Source organism: Sphaeramia orbicularis, chromosome 17 (assembly GCF_902148855.1).
Source record: "Sphaeramia orbicularis chromosome 17, fSphaOr1.1, whole genome shotgun sequence".
Classification (NCBI taxonomy): Eukaryota; Metazoa; Chordata; class Actinopteri; order Kurtiformes; family Apogonidae; genus Sphaeramia; species Sphaeramia orbicularis.
The window spans coordinates 20,822,422-20,840,319 of NC_043973.1; the positions used below are offsets into that span (position 1 = coordinate 20,822,422).

At 42.1% G+C, this 17,898-nt stretch overlaps 1 protein-coding gene across 6 annotated transcripts in view; it reads left to right on the forward strand.

The window, feature by feature from the left end:
• Positions 1-17,898, forward strand: part of LOC115437662 (myomegalin-like) — a 54,597-nt gene that overhangs the window by 24,947 nt on the left and 11,752 nt on the right. For 3 of the 6 annotated variants that reach the window (XM_030160962.1, XM_030160965.1, XM_030160966.1), the window contains exons 1-26: positions 2,172-4,310; positions 5,422-5,559; positions 5,658-5,777; positions 5,860-5,952; positions 6,070-6,294; positions 6,378-6,536; positions 6,632-6,733; positions 6,986-7,123; positions 7,328-7,507; positions 7,682-7,876; positions 7,972-8,154; positions 8,235-8,351; positions 8,437-8,502; positions 8,609-8,715; positions 8,804-8,946; positions 11,425-11,546; positions 11,659-11,846; positions 11,955-12,291; positions 13,300-13,501; positions 13,605-13,721; positions 13,841-14,106; positions 14,200-14,414; positions 14,540-14,657; positions 15,316-15,433; positions 15,546-15,600; positions 17,116-17,363. In XM_030160962.1, coding sequence (XP_030016822.1) covers positions 2,985-4,310; positions 5,422-5,559; positions 5,658-5,777; positions 5,860-5,952; positions 6,070-6,294; positions 6,378-6,536; positions 6,632-6,733; positions 6,986-7,123; positions 7,328-7,507; positions 7,682-7,876; positions 7,972-8,154; positions 8,235-8,351; positions 8,437-8,502; positions 8,609-8,715; positions 8,804-8,946; positions 11,425-11,546; positions 11,659-11,846; positions 11,955-12,291; positions 13,300-13,501; positions 13,605-13,721; positions 13,841-14,106; positions 14,200-14,414; positions 14,540-14,657; positions 15,316-15,433; positions 15,546-15,600; positions 17,116-17,363 — 5,278 coding nt within the window. In that variant the 5' untranslated portion in view covers positions 2,172-2,984. Of the gene's footprint in view, positions 1-2,170; positions 4,311-5,421; positions 5,560-5,657; positions 5,778-5,859; positions 5,953-6,069; positions 6,295-6,377; positions 6,537-6,631; positions 6,734-6,985; positions 7,124-7,327; positions 7,508-7,681; positions 7,877-7,971; positions 8,155-8,234; positions 8,352-8,436; positions 8,503-8,608; positions 8,716-8,803; positions 8,947-11,424; positions 11,547-11,658; positions 11,847-11,954; positions 12,292-13,299; positions 13,502-13,604; positions 13,722-13,840; positions 14,107-14,199; positions 14,415-14,539; positions 14,658-15,315; positions 15,434-15,545; positions 15,601-17,115; positions 17,364-17,898 lie in introns of those variants that run through there. The other 3 variants (XM_030160964.1, XM_030160963.1, XM_030160967.1) reach the window with 3 other exon arrangements.

Consider the following 17,898-nt stretch of genomic DNA (forward strand, 5'->3'; position numbering starts at 1 on the left):
TAGGGTCTTGGTGGAGGCAGGGGCTCTACTACTTAAAATCTAATTGCACATAAAAATATTTGGATGGAAATTTGGTGAATTGTTCTTGGATGTAGTCAGCAATTCAGAGAAACATCAGGGTAAATGGGTTTCAACTGTGCGTGTTTGTATGAGCACATTCCCCTGAGGTGCCTCCTTTCACATGTGCGTGTGTGCATGCAGGCATCCTGCTAGTTAGCAGTTTAGCAGGTCTGGTTTCAGCTGGGTTGTCGATAGGTCAAGATGACCTCTGGGTGCTCTGGGACCACTTCACTGAGATCAAATTGTGTTGTTTCAGACAGACAACCGCCATTAGAGCTCTTATTAAGTTCCCCAGACTACACAGCCATTTAGATCCAATCTGTGTCTGGAGAGAGGTGGCATGACAGGAATGATCATCTGAAACTGTTTAATTATTTACAGCGATTCTTTTCATAAATAATTTGCACTAATTGGCATAATGCAAACAGGAAAAACATTTATTCAGTTTTATTTTTGCACAACACAAGAGCAAAAATAAAATCCCATATATCCAGATTACTCTGCTACATTCTTCCCACATGTTTTCTGGCTCAAGGCAAATTCTAACAAACATCTGATTTAGAGAAAATGACTCATTTCCAGTTTTTATCTACAGTCCACATACTCTATCAGTGACCTTTAAGCAGATGCTACGTCCTGCGACTCAAGGTCTGTCCCGAAGCTACAGAAATGCTTCCTTGATGAAACTATCCAGACAGACAACTATAGGAATATCTGTGTGAAAGTCATAACATGACAGTGTGACCATCTGTTTACAGCCTCAGGAGCAGAAACACTGAGGTCGCTACAGGCATACACAGTCAAATGCATGAGAAAGCACCTTTTGTTTGGCAGTTTCAGTCAAATCAGTGTCATGGCAACAGGAAATACTAATAATAGTCATGATGGAACAACAACATATTTTGCTACTCAGTTGAGTTGTTCCGACACAAAACACTGAAAACAGCACATTTAAAACATTAATTTCAACCAGTGTGCTTAGAAATTGTGCAGCGAGAGTTTTAGTGGTTTTAGTTCACACAATAAAAAAAAATACAAAATGACCAGAATTCATACAGTTGTTCTGTTTCTTAGGATATAGACAAAAAATGTATGAAACTGAATCTAAAATTATAAACTCATATCAAAGATAACCTTCATATGCAGTGTGGTGTCAGCTAAGATGCACACTACCACACAAAAGACATCTTTAACCTGTATATACTGTACGTGTTGCCTTGGTAACTGGTTTCATTGTTCGCTTATCATTACACTACACTATGGGTGGTATGACCTTGACTGTGTTTAAAATAGAATACAAACTAAAAATAAAAATCCTATTTTACATTAAATTCTCCTGGTCCGTCAATCAAGCGTGTGAGATGATTCAATCAGTTCTGTTTGATGCATGTCAGTTATAAAAGACTGTCTAACTGAAAACATTGACTTGTTTAGTGATATACACAATTGTGAAGGAAATTACAAAAAGAGTTAAGGCAGATAGGTTTGTTATTTTTAGGGCATTAAGGCAACTTCTGTAAGTAGCAGTCCATCCAACTAATGCCAGTACACACTGTCCTGTAACTAAATAAATAAATACAAATACAAATGTGCTAAAAAAAAAAAAAAAAAAAAGAAAGAAAGAATATATTAAATATCATGTATAGGCTAAAGTTTGGTTTGTGTAATTCATGTAAGCAATTTCCTCATTATATTGCATTTTTCCTTGTGCATTTTGCTATGGTAGGCATAAACCTATTAACTAAGGAAGCATGCGGGTTAGATAAACAATAGATGATGTCTCTATTCAGACTAATGTAATTTTACAGAGCGTCACTAATGTTACATGGAACTGAGCATTTCACCTGTTCAGTCAGGCGGACAGAGCTCAGTAAACCGGGCAGGAGAAAGAAACAGACTCTCAGGGGAGCAACAGTGTTAGCTCCCTTTACATTACGCACGAAATGAAGCTGAAATATGCGTGTCTGCGTTTAATTCTGTATTAAATTAAAACGTGTCATTGTGAATAGCATAAGTAGCGGATGTGGACCCGTGACAGAACCGCTGTGACTGCGCCGGTCTTCTCCACCCCCCTGACTTCCCAGAGTGGTTTGTTCCGTCGCTGCAGGTCTGGTTCAGGCAGACACATCCTTATCTGGCCGGAGGATCTCCGACCGCACCGCAAACCGGGACCCGTGTGCGTGGATGTGGTCCTCCGGCTGCTGTTGAAGCTCTTGAAATGAATGAACGGTCCTTTCCACGGACTCGGACACCGACGGACCATTCAGAGGACTGTCCCGGGACGCGTGTTACCGCTGCGTGTCCGTGTACAGAGCAGCGGATTATTCTCATGATGGAACGGCGGGGCTCCGTGCGGCGCGTGTGTCCGTGACAACCGAGGGATGGTGCAGAGGCGCGTGCAGTGGGGAGTTGAAAAGCGAGGCATGTTGACAGTGGGAGGACAATATATAGATAAATACTGCTACAACTCATTCGGGAGGCGTTGACATGACATTGCTGTGCGTCTTTTGGGGAGTGCGCCATATTCCCGATGCACCTGCACGAGCAAGTGATCAGAGCCCAGACTGATGGATGTGTGTTCATGACACGCAGAATATCTACTAATCCTATTTACCTTTTTGCAAAGTATTACATCTCCAACTAATTCTGTACAAGCGAGGCGTTTACTTCCTGTCGTCTACCTCATCTCATTTATTTTTAAGCCACTGAATCTAATGCCATTGGAGGGACTGATGTACCTGAGAACCTTTATTCACCCAGAAGAAAAAGGAACTGAATGATTTCTACAAGGGTTTTTCACCTCTGATGCAGCCTGCTCTTTGATCGGTACATTTGATTGGTTTCCTCATAATCATACAAGTGTCCCCACCTTGGAGGAAATAACAGAGGCCTTACTGGCATATAACTAATAATAACCCTGTGGAATGCTTGATCTCAAGATGAAGGAAACGTGTCGCATCTGTGGACGGGAGCTCTGCGGTAACCAGAGGCGGTGGATCTTCCATCCCACTGCCAAGCTCAACTTGCAGGTTCTACTGTCTCACGCCTTGGGGCAAGAACTGACCCGGGATGGTAGAGGAGAGTTTGCCTGCTCAAAATGCACCTTCATGCTGGATCGCATGTACCGCTTTGACACTGTCATTGCCCGTGTGGAGGCTCTGTCCATTGAGAGGTTGCAGCGGCTCCTGCAAGAGAAACACCGGCTGAGGCAGTGCATTGGTGGACTCTACCGAAAAACTAATTTGGAAGAGAGAGCAGTAACAACAACTGGAGATAATCAGGGACTAGGAGATGGGATGGTGGACATTTCAGGTCTCACCCATGCTAAGTACTGTGCCCTTCTCCAGGAGGACCTGGTCTATTCTTTGTACGAGTCCTGGGCTGAAGATGGTCTGGACTGTCCTCATCACCACCCCCCACAATGTCAGACTAGTCCAGGGTCAGAGGTTACAGCTGCAAGTTCACACCGCTGTGTTCCCAGTACTCCCAGGAGGTGTCGGGGATGTTCTTACTGGCGGGTGGCGGATTCTGACTATGAAGCGGTCTGTAAGGTGCCTAGAAAACTAGCAAGGAGTATTTCATGTGGACCATCAACTAGATATTCAGCCAGTGTTATTGGAGGAAGTGTGACAGGAGGAGGAGGTGGGGAAGAAGAAAGAAAAAACATGGAAGAAGCAGAGGAACCCCCATCCTCTCTAACCCTGGTCCCTGGCTCTCAAGACCCCTCCAGGACCTCAGACAGTGATCGGACTCTGGCTGGAGGAGTCAGTTCCAGTCCCTCTGTAGCTTCATTAGAGACAGCTGAAGAATACACTCAGCCTGGGGCCATAACAGATGGGTCTCTGCGCTCCCAAAGGGATCCCATAGATGACCAGATATCTGACTCTCTCTCTGAGGAACACATGGAGGCCACACATGGCCAGGGCTCACCTGGACCCAGCTTCTCTCTGGCTCTTTGTATGCTGCAGAGCTATGCAGTCCACCGACCAGTCCAGACCTCCAAGGGAAGCAAACTACCGGTCCTGACCAAACGCAGCCCCAGTGATAAAGGCACAAGACTGACTTTCCCTGATCCGGTGGTGGGAATGTATTACGGAAGCCCACTTGGAGAAAATGACAACCACATTACAATACCAGACCCCCCTTTAATCAGGCTGCATATTGGGGTCGATCAGGGCCTAAATCTGGCTGATATGGAGGAATCCTTGGAAGATTTGTACAAAGAGTATCCTCCCCCTCCTCCCCACCAGGTATAAAACCTCAAGTAGGAGGAAGATGCTTAGTAGAGGCATTTTGCAAGTGCAGGATGATGACAAATTTTGCTTATGCACAGCAAACCTGCAGTATCTGCTGGATCCCACTGAAGTGAACATACAAATACTGTTTCACGCCTTTTTAGATTAATTAGCCACATAATCCCGTTGTCAGTCACTTAAATCCTACCCACAGCCTCTCAGCAGCCTTTCCCAGAGGCTGTGAGCTTCAGTGGTGTGTGCATTTGTGTTGTCAATTGTGAGAGTTCATTATATGAGCAATCAGGTGTAGTAAGCAGTGACACATAACATGACCTAATTTTAGATAGTGTGTTTGTAAAGAGGTCATTGGTCCTGTAAATAAAGTGAGTTGCACTTGGTGAAAGCTCTTCCAACACTGAAAACCTTTATGCAATAATTCATATGGTTTCATAGGTTTAAAACAAGTATGTTAGGATAAGTGTACAGTATTTAAGCTTCTAACCTTATGTGGTAGATTTTATGACTGAATTTTAAAAGATGGGTATGATCATCCAGCCATGGCTACAGACTGAATTAGGTTAGATGTGGGGAGACATTAAGACAAAGTGGCTCCACTACTGGCCTATTTTCACTCGGAGCCCTTGAGGCAAAGAGATCCACGCAATGTCGGACCACCCTGTCATCTGTGCTCTGGTTGGCTACTACAGTCAGACTTTTATGTATGCCACCATCATAATATCTTACTTTAAATAAAAATGAAAATGACAGAAATCAACAATATCATAAGTCTAATCTAGTTTGTAGATGTTCTGATGGTTTCTGCATAGGTTATGTAATGGCTGTAGTACCACAAAGCACTTTGGGAGCACTCAGCTAACTCATGCATGCAAAAGCTCTCTCAGTGCTCCAGCGGTTGTCTTACCATCATAACTTTTTGACACACATGAATAAGCAGAGTTTCTAAATTGTACATATTACACAATCCGTGGTGAATGTTATGCAAGCTGCAGCCTCATTAGTTTTTCATGAGATAAATATCTTGGTTTCACCTTTTGCAGCGTCTGGATATAAGTGAAAACATAAATAACTCAATTTAATCTTTGACTTGGTATTCTCTTTATTTCAGAACCTGGTCGAGGAGCAGCAGAGTCAACTAAACCAGTATGAGTGTGCAGCTGGGCAATGTGTCAGTGAGCTCCAGAAGGCCCAGCTCCAGGTCCAGTCCCTTCAGGCCAAGATCCACGAGAGTGAGGCCAACAACATGGTACGACTCCTAAAAATATCAAAATACATATTTTTATGCATTATCTCCCCTGGTGATGGATGACAGTATTAGATAACTCCCTCTGTCTGTGTATGCAGAAGTTGCAGGAGAAGCTGAATGAGATGGAGTGTGAGCTACGTTCACTTCGTCAGGCAACTCAGAGCCAGGAAAGAACCATTCAGGGCCTCAATGAGTCCATCAGCACCAAAGACAGTGAGGTATGTCTTTGGCTTTGTTGTTAAATATGTAAATTTGTGTTTAGGAATGTCCTATAACCCCTATTATTTGTGTTTCGCATAGGCTCAGGAGCTGTACCAGCTGATTGAAGGGCAGAACAGCACACTGTGCAAGCTGCGAGAGATGGTACAACGAAACCAGCTGGCTCAATGCAAGGTGAGATCTGATGCATCTGTTGAGAGTTGGCGCACAAGTACTTCCTTGTCTTAAGGAAGAAGTCTTGCCTTGAGGCTGATCAAATAAAGTCGGTCTGTTACTTCATTTCTTCCGCAGACTCCAGATGGGGCAAGCGAATCCCTGACAATTGCTCAACTGCAGAGTGAGCTGGTGGGAGTTCAGAGCTCCCTGTTCTCTCTAGGTTTAGAGCTGGAGGCCAGTCAGAGGAGCCTGCGTCAGAGCCAGAGGCAAGGAGAGGACCTGGTCAGATTCAAGGACAGGCTGAATGCTGATCTACAGGAGGCACTGCAGCACAGGGAGGTCACTGAAAAACATAACCAGGTTAGTATGACTGTGAGTTTGTCTGTGTGTAAATTAGAGTCAGTAATACAAACAATCTAACATGTGTGTGTCTTCTACTGCAGAACCTGCGCTGTGCCCTCCAGAAAACCTGCACTGAGCTTCAGGCCAAAGAAGCAGCACTGAAGGAGAACGAGGCAGAGAAACACAGTGTGGTTCAGGAGAAAGACAGGAGCATTGCACAGCTGAAACACTCTTTGCAGGACAAGGAGAGACAGTTGCAGGTAACATATACAACACATAGTCAATCCTCACTCATACATGTTTCTGCACCTGTTATATTCACTTATTTTTTTTAATTTTTTTTTTATATCTGTAGGAGTATTCAGAGATGTTGGAGTCATCAGAAAGTTCCAAACCGAGAGATGCTCTGCTAGAGAAACTAAGAGAGCGAATTAAAGACAGAGACAAAGCTCTGGAGGTGAAATACAATTACAGACACACAAAAGCCATACGTTAACAGCAGTACAAGTTTTGTAGCACAAGTTTACTTTCAATAAGCTACTGTGAAAAGTATCAAAATGTGTCTGGAATTATTTTCCTAAAAATAACAGCTTTGGACAGATCTGCTTACTCTCACTTTTGCAATTAACTGCAAAATTCAACACTCTATTATCACAACTTGAGAGCCCAGAATAGCAGCAGTGTTCATTTCTCCCTCTGTCGCCTGCAGCGCTCCATCGACGACAAGTTTCATTGTCTGGAAGAGCATGAGGGCCAGGTGAGGAGGCTGCAGCTGGCTCTGAGGGAGAAGGAACGAGACCTGGAGAGACTCCGCTGTATCCTGTCCAACAATGAGGAGACCATCACAGTACATACATTTAACATGCTCACTTCTTGTTCTAAGATTAAAAGCTATTTTTATCTCTGACACATCAGGTCATTATTTGTAATGTGACAAAAAGCTATAAACCCTTTTTAAGAAAATGCAAAATAGTTTCCATATCCTCATTTAACACGAAACACAGCCTGCAGTTAAGTTTTTATGTGAAATCCTGTGCTGTGTGTTCATCAGAGTCTGGATGCTTTGGTGCGAAGTAAAGAGTTGGAGCTGGAGCAGGCAGCCGAGGCCTACAGGAACATCCAGTGGCTGAAACAGCAGAGTGAGGAGAAGGAGAGAAACACTCTGAGAGAGAAGGATGCCATCATCAGCCAGCTGCAGGCAGCTCTGCAGGCCCACAGCCAGGAGACACAGGTAACGAACCTCTGTATTATAAAAGCTTAAAATTGTTTGCTGATGGGTAATTATCTGAGCTGTAGAAAGCCAGTCCACAGAGACACACCTGTGTGTGCATTTCTCAAATACAGCAGGTGTTCTGACTCAGCATTGTCTGGGTATGTGCTTTTTTGTGTGGTTGTGTGTGTACAGGATTTGACCGCTGCCCTTGTTTCTCGGGTTCAAACCGGACCTAGTGAAGTTGTGGAGGAGTTGAAAGCTCGGCTGGCTCTCAAAGAGAAGCTCTTCCAGGAGCTGTTATCAGACCGCAGCCGCCAATCGAATGAACACCAAGCACAGGTTCAAGACCTGCTCAGCACTCTGAGCTCCAAAGACCAGTATCTGCAGGTAAGACGTGTTTGTGCTGAAGTGGAGTAGAAGTCACTGCATGTTCTCAAAATGAGCCTAAGTTTCTAATAATGGATGATTTTTTGGTGTTTTAGGATTATGCCTACAGGCTGTCCCAGGTGATTTCTGAGCGAACAGGCCAGCTGCAGGAGCTCCGCAAACAGCTGTCATTAAGGGAGCAGGAGCTGTGCAGGCTGAGGCAGGACAGTGAGAAGGAAATGGGAGGAGAGACGGAACATCTGCGGAGTCTGCTCAAGGAGAAGGAAGCTTTCATCAAGGTTCATACAATCCCATTAGCTTCAACCCAATCCTCTGTGTCCTGTATTTCCTGATCCTGACAATGTACTTTCCTCACCAGGAGCTGATGCAGGGCCAAGAGGAGGCAATGTCACCATCATCTAAAGAGAGCGAGGCAGAACTTAAGGCTCTCCAGGAGGAGCTGCAGCTGATGGTGAAGAAGGAACGGGAGGCTCAGGTATCTGTTTAGAACCCTGGAGATACCCCACACATAGGAATCTCACACCTTTTTCTGTACTTAACTTCATGTCCTCTCACTGCAGAAGGAACTCTCTGCTCAGCGTCTGTCTTTGGTTCACCAGCAGGCAAAGGGAGACCAGGATTACCAAGTATGATTTTGCTCACTTGTCAGATAATGAAGGTTTGGGCTTTTCTACTCATTATTACATTGTTTTTTTCTCAATATCCCTCTCCTTCTACTTTCCACCTCTGTAGTGTGTAATAGAGCAACTTGTGTCAGAATACAACAAGCTAAATGATGCCCTGAGGGCCGAGAAGAGATTATATCAGAATCTGACCCACATTCACACCAAGAGTGACAGGTGAGAAACAGTTCAGTAATCTGTGGTAATGGTATTTCACATTTTTTTCTCCTCATACTCTAACCTATCCTCTTCCTTCATGTCACAGCAGCTCAGAGAAAGTCCAGGCCATGCACACTGAACTAGACTCGGTTCAGGCGCTCCGTGGGCAGCTGGAGGAGGTCCTGGCAAGGACCCGTAACATGGCCTTGGTGTTGGAAAGGGCAGCTAACAGGCAGCCTGACTTTGGAGGTGGGGATGAGCAGGGTCCAGCCTCCATGTCTAAAGGGGGCGCTGTCACTAACAGTCTGTGATGCTCTATCTGAACACAGCACTTCTGAGTGAGACTGACACTCTATGTGAGATGGAGCTGTCTGCAGGCAATGACAGTTTTAAAGAAATATGTGATAACTAATTAAATATAGTAACAACGAGTCTCCTCATTCGTAATCTGACTGTCAAGCTTCAGGCAGCTTCATCCAAATAGCACAAGCACTACTCACAGTCGCAGAAGCCTGTTTAAGATTAACCTCTTGTTATGAAGTGGCAACGTGCAACTCAGAGTTTTATTTATTAATATATTTTTTAAGTGTGGTGTGAATATGTTTTTATATTGTTTTGGAAAACTGCGTGCGTATGGCTTTGCAGTGTTCTGTATTTGCCATTTTTGTGTACTGTGTCTCACCGGTGTCACTCTTCCAGCCTTACTGTCACAGTGAAGTCTTGTGGAGAAAGTCAAGCTCATGCCTTACAGTGAAATGTCTCACCATTCATCATTTGTTCTACACCATCTCTTTGTATGCAGGCGGTGCACATTCAGCAAGGCCCATGATACAAAGACAAAAAAAGATGGCCAATTAGTTACCTTAATTACCTTAGTCTTAAGCTTTGATACTGTTTTATAATATTGCCCTGCTCTGCTCTTGCTACAGTTTAGTCTGAATTATTAAATGCTCGCTAACTATTTCTGAGTAGCTGTATGCTAATTTTTTTTTTTACAGAATAGGAGTCCTCTCTAGTTAATCTGCTTGTTAAAGTTCAGTTTGCACCAATGCAGCAGAAAATAACTGCAAGTCGCTTAATAATCTGCACTATGCTCTTTATAACTCACATGAGTTGTGAATGCCAGAAATAATTCTTGCCCATTAAATATTTACTATAGGTAGAGTTCATTTTCTTGGGATTTGTGTCCTGATCTGTCACTGAGCCTCAAAGATGGAACCCTTGTCGACTCTTCTTTTTTTTGTACTTTATATGCAAGAATAATAAACATGCTTGCTTTTTGTTAAAAGTATTTCTGTTATGAATTTCTCTTTATTGTGTATAATTAGGATTTTTGTCTCAAGAATATCCTAAACCCAAAATCCCCAACTTGATCCTTTATGAACCCTCTCCCCACTCACCGCAGTATGTTTTATCCTTAGCAGTTTGTCAGAGCAAGAAAACATTTACATTTTATTGTCATCCTCCAATGTTTGTCCCCAAGTTCCCAATAAAAGCTCTTGCATAATTAAAGATGTACACATTAAAAATATTACCACATGCTTATACTATTAAAATAAGTGAGAATCTTTGATGTATGAACACATCAGTGAAGCTACAATGCTTATTACAGGACATTTCTAATCTAAATGGGTGTTTCTTCGTATCTTTAGTCCTTCATGCATGAGATTGTGGCATGATTTTCATGTTTGCATGGCTCTCTTGCTGTAATGTCCTGTTAGTGATTCACAACACAAAAAAGCACAAATAAGAGACACTTATGTGAACTTCTCACCTAATATCCCTGATATTTTAACGTAACATGAAACCATCTTAACACACATACACCAAAAAACATACACACTTTCAAGAAGTTCTTCCAATACACGTTCCCAGTATGAGACTGGTCATTATGCAGTGTCACTGTGTGTTAACAGGGCCCCACATCCAGTCAGTTTAACTTACAGTGCACATTGTTCTGTGAATAATAACCCAGCAGTTTCTGTCCATGAATTTCTTTTCACTCAAAGCACAAAGACATTTGGTGCGTTCATACTTGGAGGGTGGAGACGTTCATAGCAATGAAATATCTTTGAACTTCCCAGTGAAGTACCACAATAAATCCCCAACAATGCACTGAGCCGCTGCCGATACACGCCCATACACATGATTCATATTTCATAGTGTGTTAATATGTATCTGTTGGGTAACCTTTAGACCTACAATGTAATACCAGTTTTCCGTTGAGATTCCTGAAAGTCACTTTCCACTGAGCCTCTGCTTCCTGGCAGTAAACCAACATCCATTTATGTGTTCCTAGTTGTCTCTCTGTGTCTATACACCCATTTTTCAAATATACAGTACTGCAGCAGCGAAATACTGCTGCATATACACTTATATTTTTGTACATGTTTGCAAATTTGTTAAGAGTTAATACACAATAAAACAAAATCCATTTTATGTATCTCAGCTCTCTGTATAAAGTTCCAAAGCGCACACACACACACACACTCATACCGTGCTGCCTTGAGTGTGTTTGGCTGACTGGTAATGTGTGACATAACATTTCCCCTCAGTCACATGACCTCCAGAGTAAAGTGACATATTTATGGAAAGAATGAGGTAGAGAACTGACACTAGAGAGAGACACATGCAGAAAATGCAAGAATAAGACGAGAAATAACAGGATTAAATAATAAGGATCAAAAACAAGTGGACTCTGTCCTTATATGGTTGTTGTACTTCCAGAGCTCAGCACAGAGGAGGAGGAGGAAGAGGGAGATGATGAAGATGGCAGCAGTGATGAGTTCACTGACAGCATTGAGGAGGACGATGATAAAGTGACAGCCAGACATTTGGCCTCCGTCCAGGTAAAATACCAACATATGACTTGTTTATATCTTCTTGAAGTCTTTTCCTCTGTTCAGTCTTAGCCTTTTTCAATGTATTTGGATTTTGCTAAATGAAAAATGTTTCTCTTAGACTTCTGAAAGAGCCTGTAAGACAAAGGGTGTGTCTGGAGGGGTTGTGAGGGGTGCGCTGGCCAAAAAGGCTGAAGTAGATCAGGACATACGGCAGCTTGAGGAAGCAAAGACGACACTTGAAGTCCAGCTTGAGGAAATACGATCACAACTGGAGAGCGATGGATACAGCTCCATGGCTCATATGAGGTGCATATTTTACCAGTGTTTTTCTAGAATCAGCTGCAGGATAAATGTGATGCGCATGTGATGATGAAGTGATCCTCACATCTATGTGGGTTGGCCTGTTTTTGTTAGGACGGCACTGCAGAGGCTTCAACAAGAGAACCAGGCTCTGAAAGACAACCAGAGACAAACCAGAGTCCTGGGACTGAGGACAGACAGGAATCAGAGGAGACAGGAGGAAGAAGAAGAGGAGGAGGAGGAGGAAGAGGATATTGAAGAGGAGGAGGAGGAAGAAGAGGATATTGAGGATATTGAGGAGGAGGAGGAGGATGAAGAGCAGGAAACATCGAATGTGCCTGTGGGCAAACGTGGTCTTCCATGTGTTAGTCTGAGTGTTGAACATGGGAAGAGACACTGCATGCGGCCCCACTCTCTGGACCTGGGCACGCTCACATCCCATCATCCCACGGTAAGACATGTCACAATTAGATGTTAACCCTTTCATGCATGAATTATGAGAACCTTAATGGGTCAAAACACAGTAATGTCCAGTCAGAGAGCCAACTTTAATTGATTGCCATTCCAACATTTATTTCAATATAAAGTAGCTCCTTGTTTTGGATAATCCCTTATGGTCCAACTAAAGCAAAAATGAACTTAAAAGTAAAAATGTGGGTCAAATTGTCTCTAAAATGTCCCGTCAGAGAGATTTTGAATACCGTGTTTTGACCCTAATCAAGATATTGATTGTTTTTATTCCTCTTTAGGCATGAAAAAAACAATGTGATTGAAAATTGTTTTATGAACCTATTTTTCATGGAGCTGCAAAAATATTCACTCAGCTTGACATTATGCATTTAATTTTTGAAGCAAAGAAACATGTATTTACTGATATACTGAGTGAAAACTGAAATAAATTTTTTTAAATGCTGGTAATCTGGTTTTTTGTCTCATTTTAACATACTCTAATATTAGTTATTACTCACTTTATGGAGATAATGTGCAAAAAAAACCTTTTTGTTTAAGATAAATGGTTAATTACAGTCTATTAACAATAACAAGCAATTGATTTACACTCAAACATGTTACTGTAGATCAGGTTTATCTAGAACAGCAAAGTTACAGTAATGGTATGAATTGCAATGTATGGGATGATGCATAAGTGTCCACTGTGTTGGCTGGTATGGAACTAAAACAATAAAATCCATGAATATACAAGAGAACAGCTGTAGAATAACTGTCTACTGTAGTGACCACTATGCATGAAAGGGTTAATGAACTTGGACCTACTTCCAACAAAACAGTTTTTTTATCTTGTCTAGGTTTTCTTCTGAAATATTTCAACATTTAAGTTTGGGAAATATATGTAGAATAATGAACATATTATTTGAAACCTATGCTATCATATTTTATATTTAATATCATGTATGTTTGATACTTCCTGTGTCACTGAGGCTTAAACACTTTGCTGTTCCAGAGGGCGGAGCCTGTTAACAGCAGTGCGGTTGGAGTGCATTGGGGAGACATAGAGGAGGGTCTGAGAGAGCAGACGGCTCGCCTGCGCTCTGATCTGGCTCTGAGCCACCAGGAGAACAGAGAGCTGCAGGAGAGGCTGATGGTGTCTGAAGCTACAGTTCAGGCTCAGGCCGAACAGCTGAAAGACTACAGAGATCTGCTTAGTGAGTAACCACAAAGGAATGTAGACACATGACTAATAATAACATTAAACAAGCAGGTTCTTCTACATCAAACTCAATAAATGTCTTCCTTGTGTTTCTGCAGCTGAAACGTCAGTCCAGCAGGCCAGTAAACAGGTACAGGTGGATCTCCAGGACCTGGGTTATGAGACATGTGGTCGCAGTGAGAACGAAGCTGAGAGAGAAGACGCTAGTAGCCCAGGTGAATAACAGACACGCATATTTATTACAGACAAAGCAAAGCAACAATAGTTTAAGACCTACTGTGTAAAATACACCCAGAAAGAATGATCATTTCATCATTTCTTCTCCCTCCTCCAGAGTTTGATGACCTGGAGATGTGCACGTCACTGTCCCATCATCAGGACTATGAGGGTGTAAGCAGTGGCTGGTACGCTGGCAACTGCAGCAGTAATAGAGGAGCCTATGAAATAGGGGATGAATCTGCCTCTCTACACCATCTGGTCCAGGATCTCCGCTCTCAGTTAACACGCTGCCATAAGGTGATCCGTGGGCTGCAGATGCGAGTCCGCTCACTCTCTGCCACCAGCGACTACGCTTCCAGCCTGGAGCGCACCCCACGCAAGGTACTGACCCACTGGTCTACATCACCTACCTGCCTCATAGGTTCATTTCATGTTATGGATGAAGTCATTTGTCATATCATTCTTTTCTTGTAGGTCAACTGGGCTTTCGAGACGTCACCAGCCCCGAGCGGTGTTGAAGAGGATGAAGGCTGGATGTCTGATACGCAGGGGATTCGCTCAGGGTCCAAACCCAACAGAGAGCTGCAAGAACTGATGGAGCGCGTTGCATCGCTGGAGGCTCAACTGAAGACCTCCAGGAAGGAAGGCAAAGGCCAAGTGGAGGAGGGGAAGTGTGCCACCTGGCCAGGGTAAGTAAACAGAGATGAGAGGGGAATTATCTAAGCTTCCCCAAAGGCATCTTTACTTATCTTCTCAGCCTCAGCCTTGTGATTCAGTCACATATTAATGTTGTGCTGTTTCTTCTTTTTTTCAGGAAGTACAATTCTCTGATTCAGGCACAAGCACGTGAGCTGTCGCACCTGAGGCAGAGGATCAGAGAGGGGCAAGGAGTCTGCCATATCCTCACCCAACATCTGGGTGACACCACAAAGGTTCTACTAGTTTTTCTATGTTAACCCATAAAGACTCAGTGCTGCTTTTGTGGCTGATCACAAATACCCCCCCTTTTTTAACCTTTCTTACGTGATTTATTACCATTTATTATCATATTACCCTCTGTATTTTGTGCTTTTCAGTGAAAATCAGGTATTTTCCTCCATTTAATTTACAGATCATGTAGATGTTCATAAAAGCTCAGATTAAAGTTGAGGGATATTGTATCAAAAACAGAGAAAACTGAAGAAAAAGTGGCTTTATCAACAAAATATACCATTAACTGAACATAAAATAAGTATCTTCATACACTGTCATTGATTTAACTCCATGGGTTTTACTGGTCCAATCCATGTTGTAGAAGATGACTGTGTTTCCCTGGTAACTACAGACCCTCTGAACATCCATATGGGTCATATCTGATGACCATGAAAAGATGACACTTTGCATTTTACTCCAATTATTTACATGTATTGATAGGATTAGTGAATCAGAAGATATTAAACATTTTATATGATTAGTATTTGGCCGATGGTAGCTGTTTGGGTCTTTATGGGTTAAATATGCTTTTTAATACCCATTTTATTTCGTCTTTGCATAACATTAACCCTGAAAGTTTTGTCCTCATTATGTTTAAACTGCTGAATTTCTTCCCAGGCCTTCGAGGAGCTGCTGCGGGCCAATGATATTGATTACTACATGGGTCAGAGCTTTAGAGAACAGCTGGCTCAAAGCACTGCTCTGGCACAAAGAGTGATCACCAAGATCAGTGGGCGTAAGAAACACCCTCCTCATTTTAAGTTTTATGGTTTCATAGTTTTATGCCCAATTTGTCCTTTAATAATAGTTTCTCTGTTTCACTTGCCTTTCTTATTTTTTTGTCTTAGGAGACCGCACAGAAAGCCATGATGACAAGATGGGCCATGAGTTGCTTGCCTTAAGGTCAGTCCTGCTAACATTATAAAACATTGTATTTCTTGAGGTTTCTGGGGTTTAGGTGCTTATTTGACTGAGAAATGTGCATATCCACTAGAATCTGAGCATGATTAAAGTATAAAAAATACAAGCTGCAGACTTTCACATCACTTTCAGACATTAGAAGAAAAAATTGCAACAAATGTTCTCATTGATGGCATAAGTACAGTATTCTTCAGCAATTTGTAATGTTTTATGTGCCATATAAAAACACTAATCACAACAATAGCTGGTCCAACACAGTGATGAGATCTGTGACTTAGTGTGATCATAAATCACAGCAAAATTTGTTTCAGAACTCTTGGCATAGATTTTTTTTATTTTTTATTTTAGCTCTGGTGTTTTGCATAGGTGGTTATAATGGTAGGGAAAACCTTTCTAACCTAACCTAAATGCTCATGTGTGTACCTTCAACATGCATCTTAATCTGTCAGTAATTTAAAAGACTGAAATAATGTTTACATGATTATAATAATAATATAATAAACCATACTATACCTGCACATCTAGTTTTGTTGTATTTGCAGATATATGTATACTGGAAGCTATTCTCTGCTTAGATACAAGAATACCGATTTAAATGTGAATCTTAAAACTCTGTGATTCACCCCCAATACCCAAAAGTTGAAACTGGACCTCGCGGCCTTTGTTGACATATAGTACTTTCACCTGCAGTCCTCAGCTTACCCCAAGCAGCACATCTCTTCGCAGTACACTCTGTCCCAGTAATTACTTTTTGTCATGTGACCTGCTGGAGCATGCCAGGAGCTATACACTTGTCTTCTTATGCTGCACAGGAGGGTTACCGATAATCCACACACAGGCCAGAGCTTGAATCCTTTACTGTTAAAGTACTTTAGGTGAATAGCCGACTGGCAGGCATCCCCCTATCGGGCTTAAGAGGCTCAGTGTGGCCGTGTGCAACTGTCTTTTACTGCTTCTTTAAGTCACATGCTGCTTAACGGAGAACTGAATTTCGCTCATAAGAGGACACCTACTCATGGATTTGTCATTTTGGACATCTGTTTTCACCTATTCTGGTTTCTGTGGAGTGTTCGTCTTAGTATATAAATTGTGAGCCAGTATTTTTTGCTCATCCAGCTCTGTCTGTAGTGCATCATAGACTACTTTTTGCAGGTTGGACTGAGTGTCAGATGGCTCCTCTCTGGAAAGCTATGATTTCTAAGAACAGTCCCATATACAGGGACTCTTTGTGGTCTTTTTCAATGAGTGCGAGTCAAGGCCAAGCAAGACAGACAGCACTTCTCAGAATTCTTTTGGAAAAAGACCGAGACTTTTTGCTTCAAAAGCTGAAACAGTAAGATATTTACACATAGAATTATTTAGACAAGCTAAGTTGATGATGATGATTTATGTTATAATTCTATTGTGGATCATGTTATTTGCAATTATCAGCTGTCTGTAATGATCATGTCTTCTGTTCATGTAATGGCTGTTTGTATTTCCTCTGTTCATGTGTAGGTTGAGTAAGGAGCTTCAACAGAAGGATAAAATCATCGAGTCACTCCACACTAAGCTGCAGCAGCGTCCAGAAACCCCCTCCAGCTGTCATGCGCTCTCTGAGACGACTGACCAGTCAGACAGAACTTCTCTGGTGTCTGATGAGTATCGAACCAACGAAGACGTGGAACTGTGCTCTGACTTAGACACCAGAGAATACCAGGAGGAGCACCGGCTGCGGCAGCCAGGACATGGATCAGAACAAGATGGTATAATTTATATTTTCATTTACCTCTCCTCTCTGTGAAATCCATTGGTGGAAGAAGTATTCAGATCCTTTGCTTTAGTAGAAGTAATAGCACAATCTGAAAATACTCCCCTGGAAGTAAAAGTTCTGCATTCAAAAAGTATTAAAAGAGCAAAAATATTGTTCATGTATCAAAAGTTAAAGAAGTTTTTGTATATTAAAATAGTCCCTGTTAGTATTTCACATTTCACATCAGTATATGATGTTTTTACATTAATTTTCCTGCTGCATTAGTTTGTATGTTTAATGTTATTGTTGTAGATGTTCAAAGTTGAGCTCATTTTGGCTATTTGGATACTGTCAGCTCATTTAATCTACAGCAATTCATCATATTCTATAATATGATCATCTGTTAATGGTGTGTATATCTGGTAGGAGCCACATATCTCAAAAAGTCAATCATTTAATCCTTCAGTTTATCACAATCAGAGTCATCACATTTGGAGATACAATGGTTTCCAAGATGTAGTGGAGTCTAAATATGAAGTTGCATATAA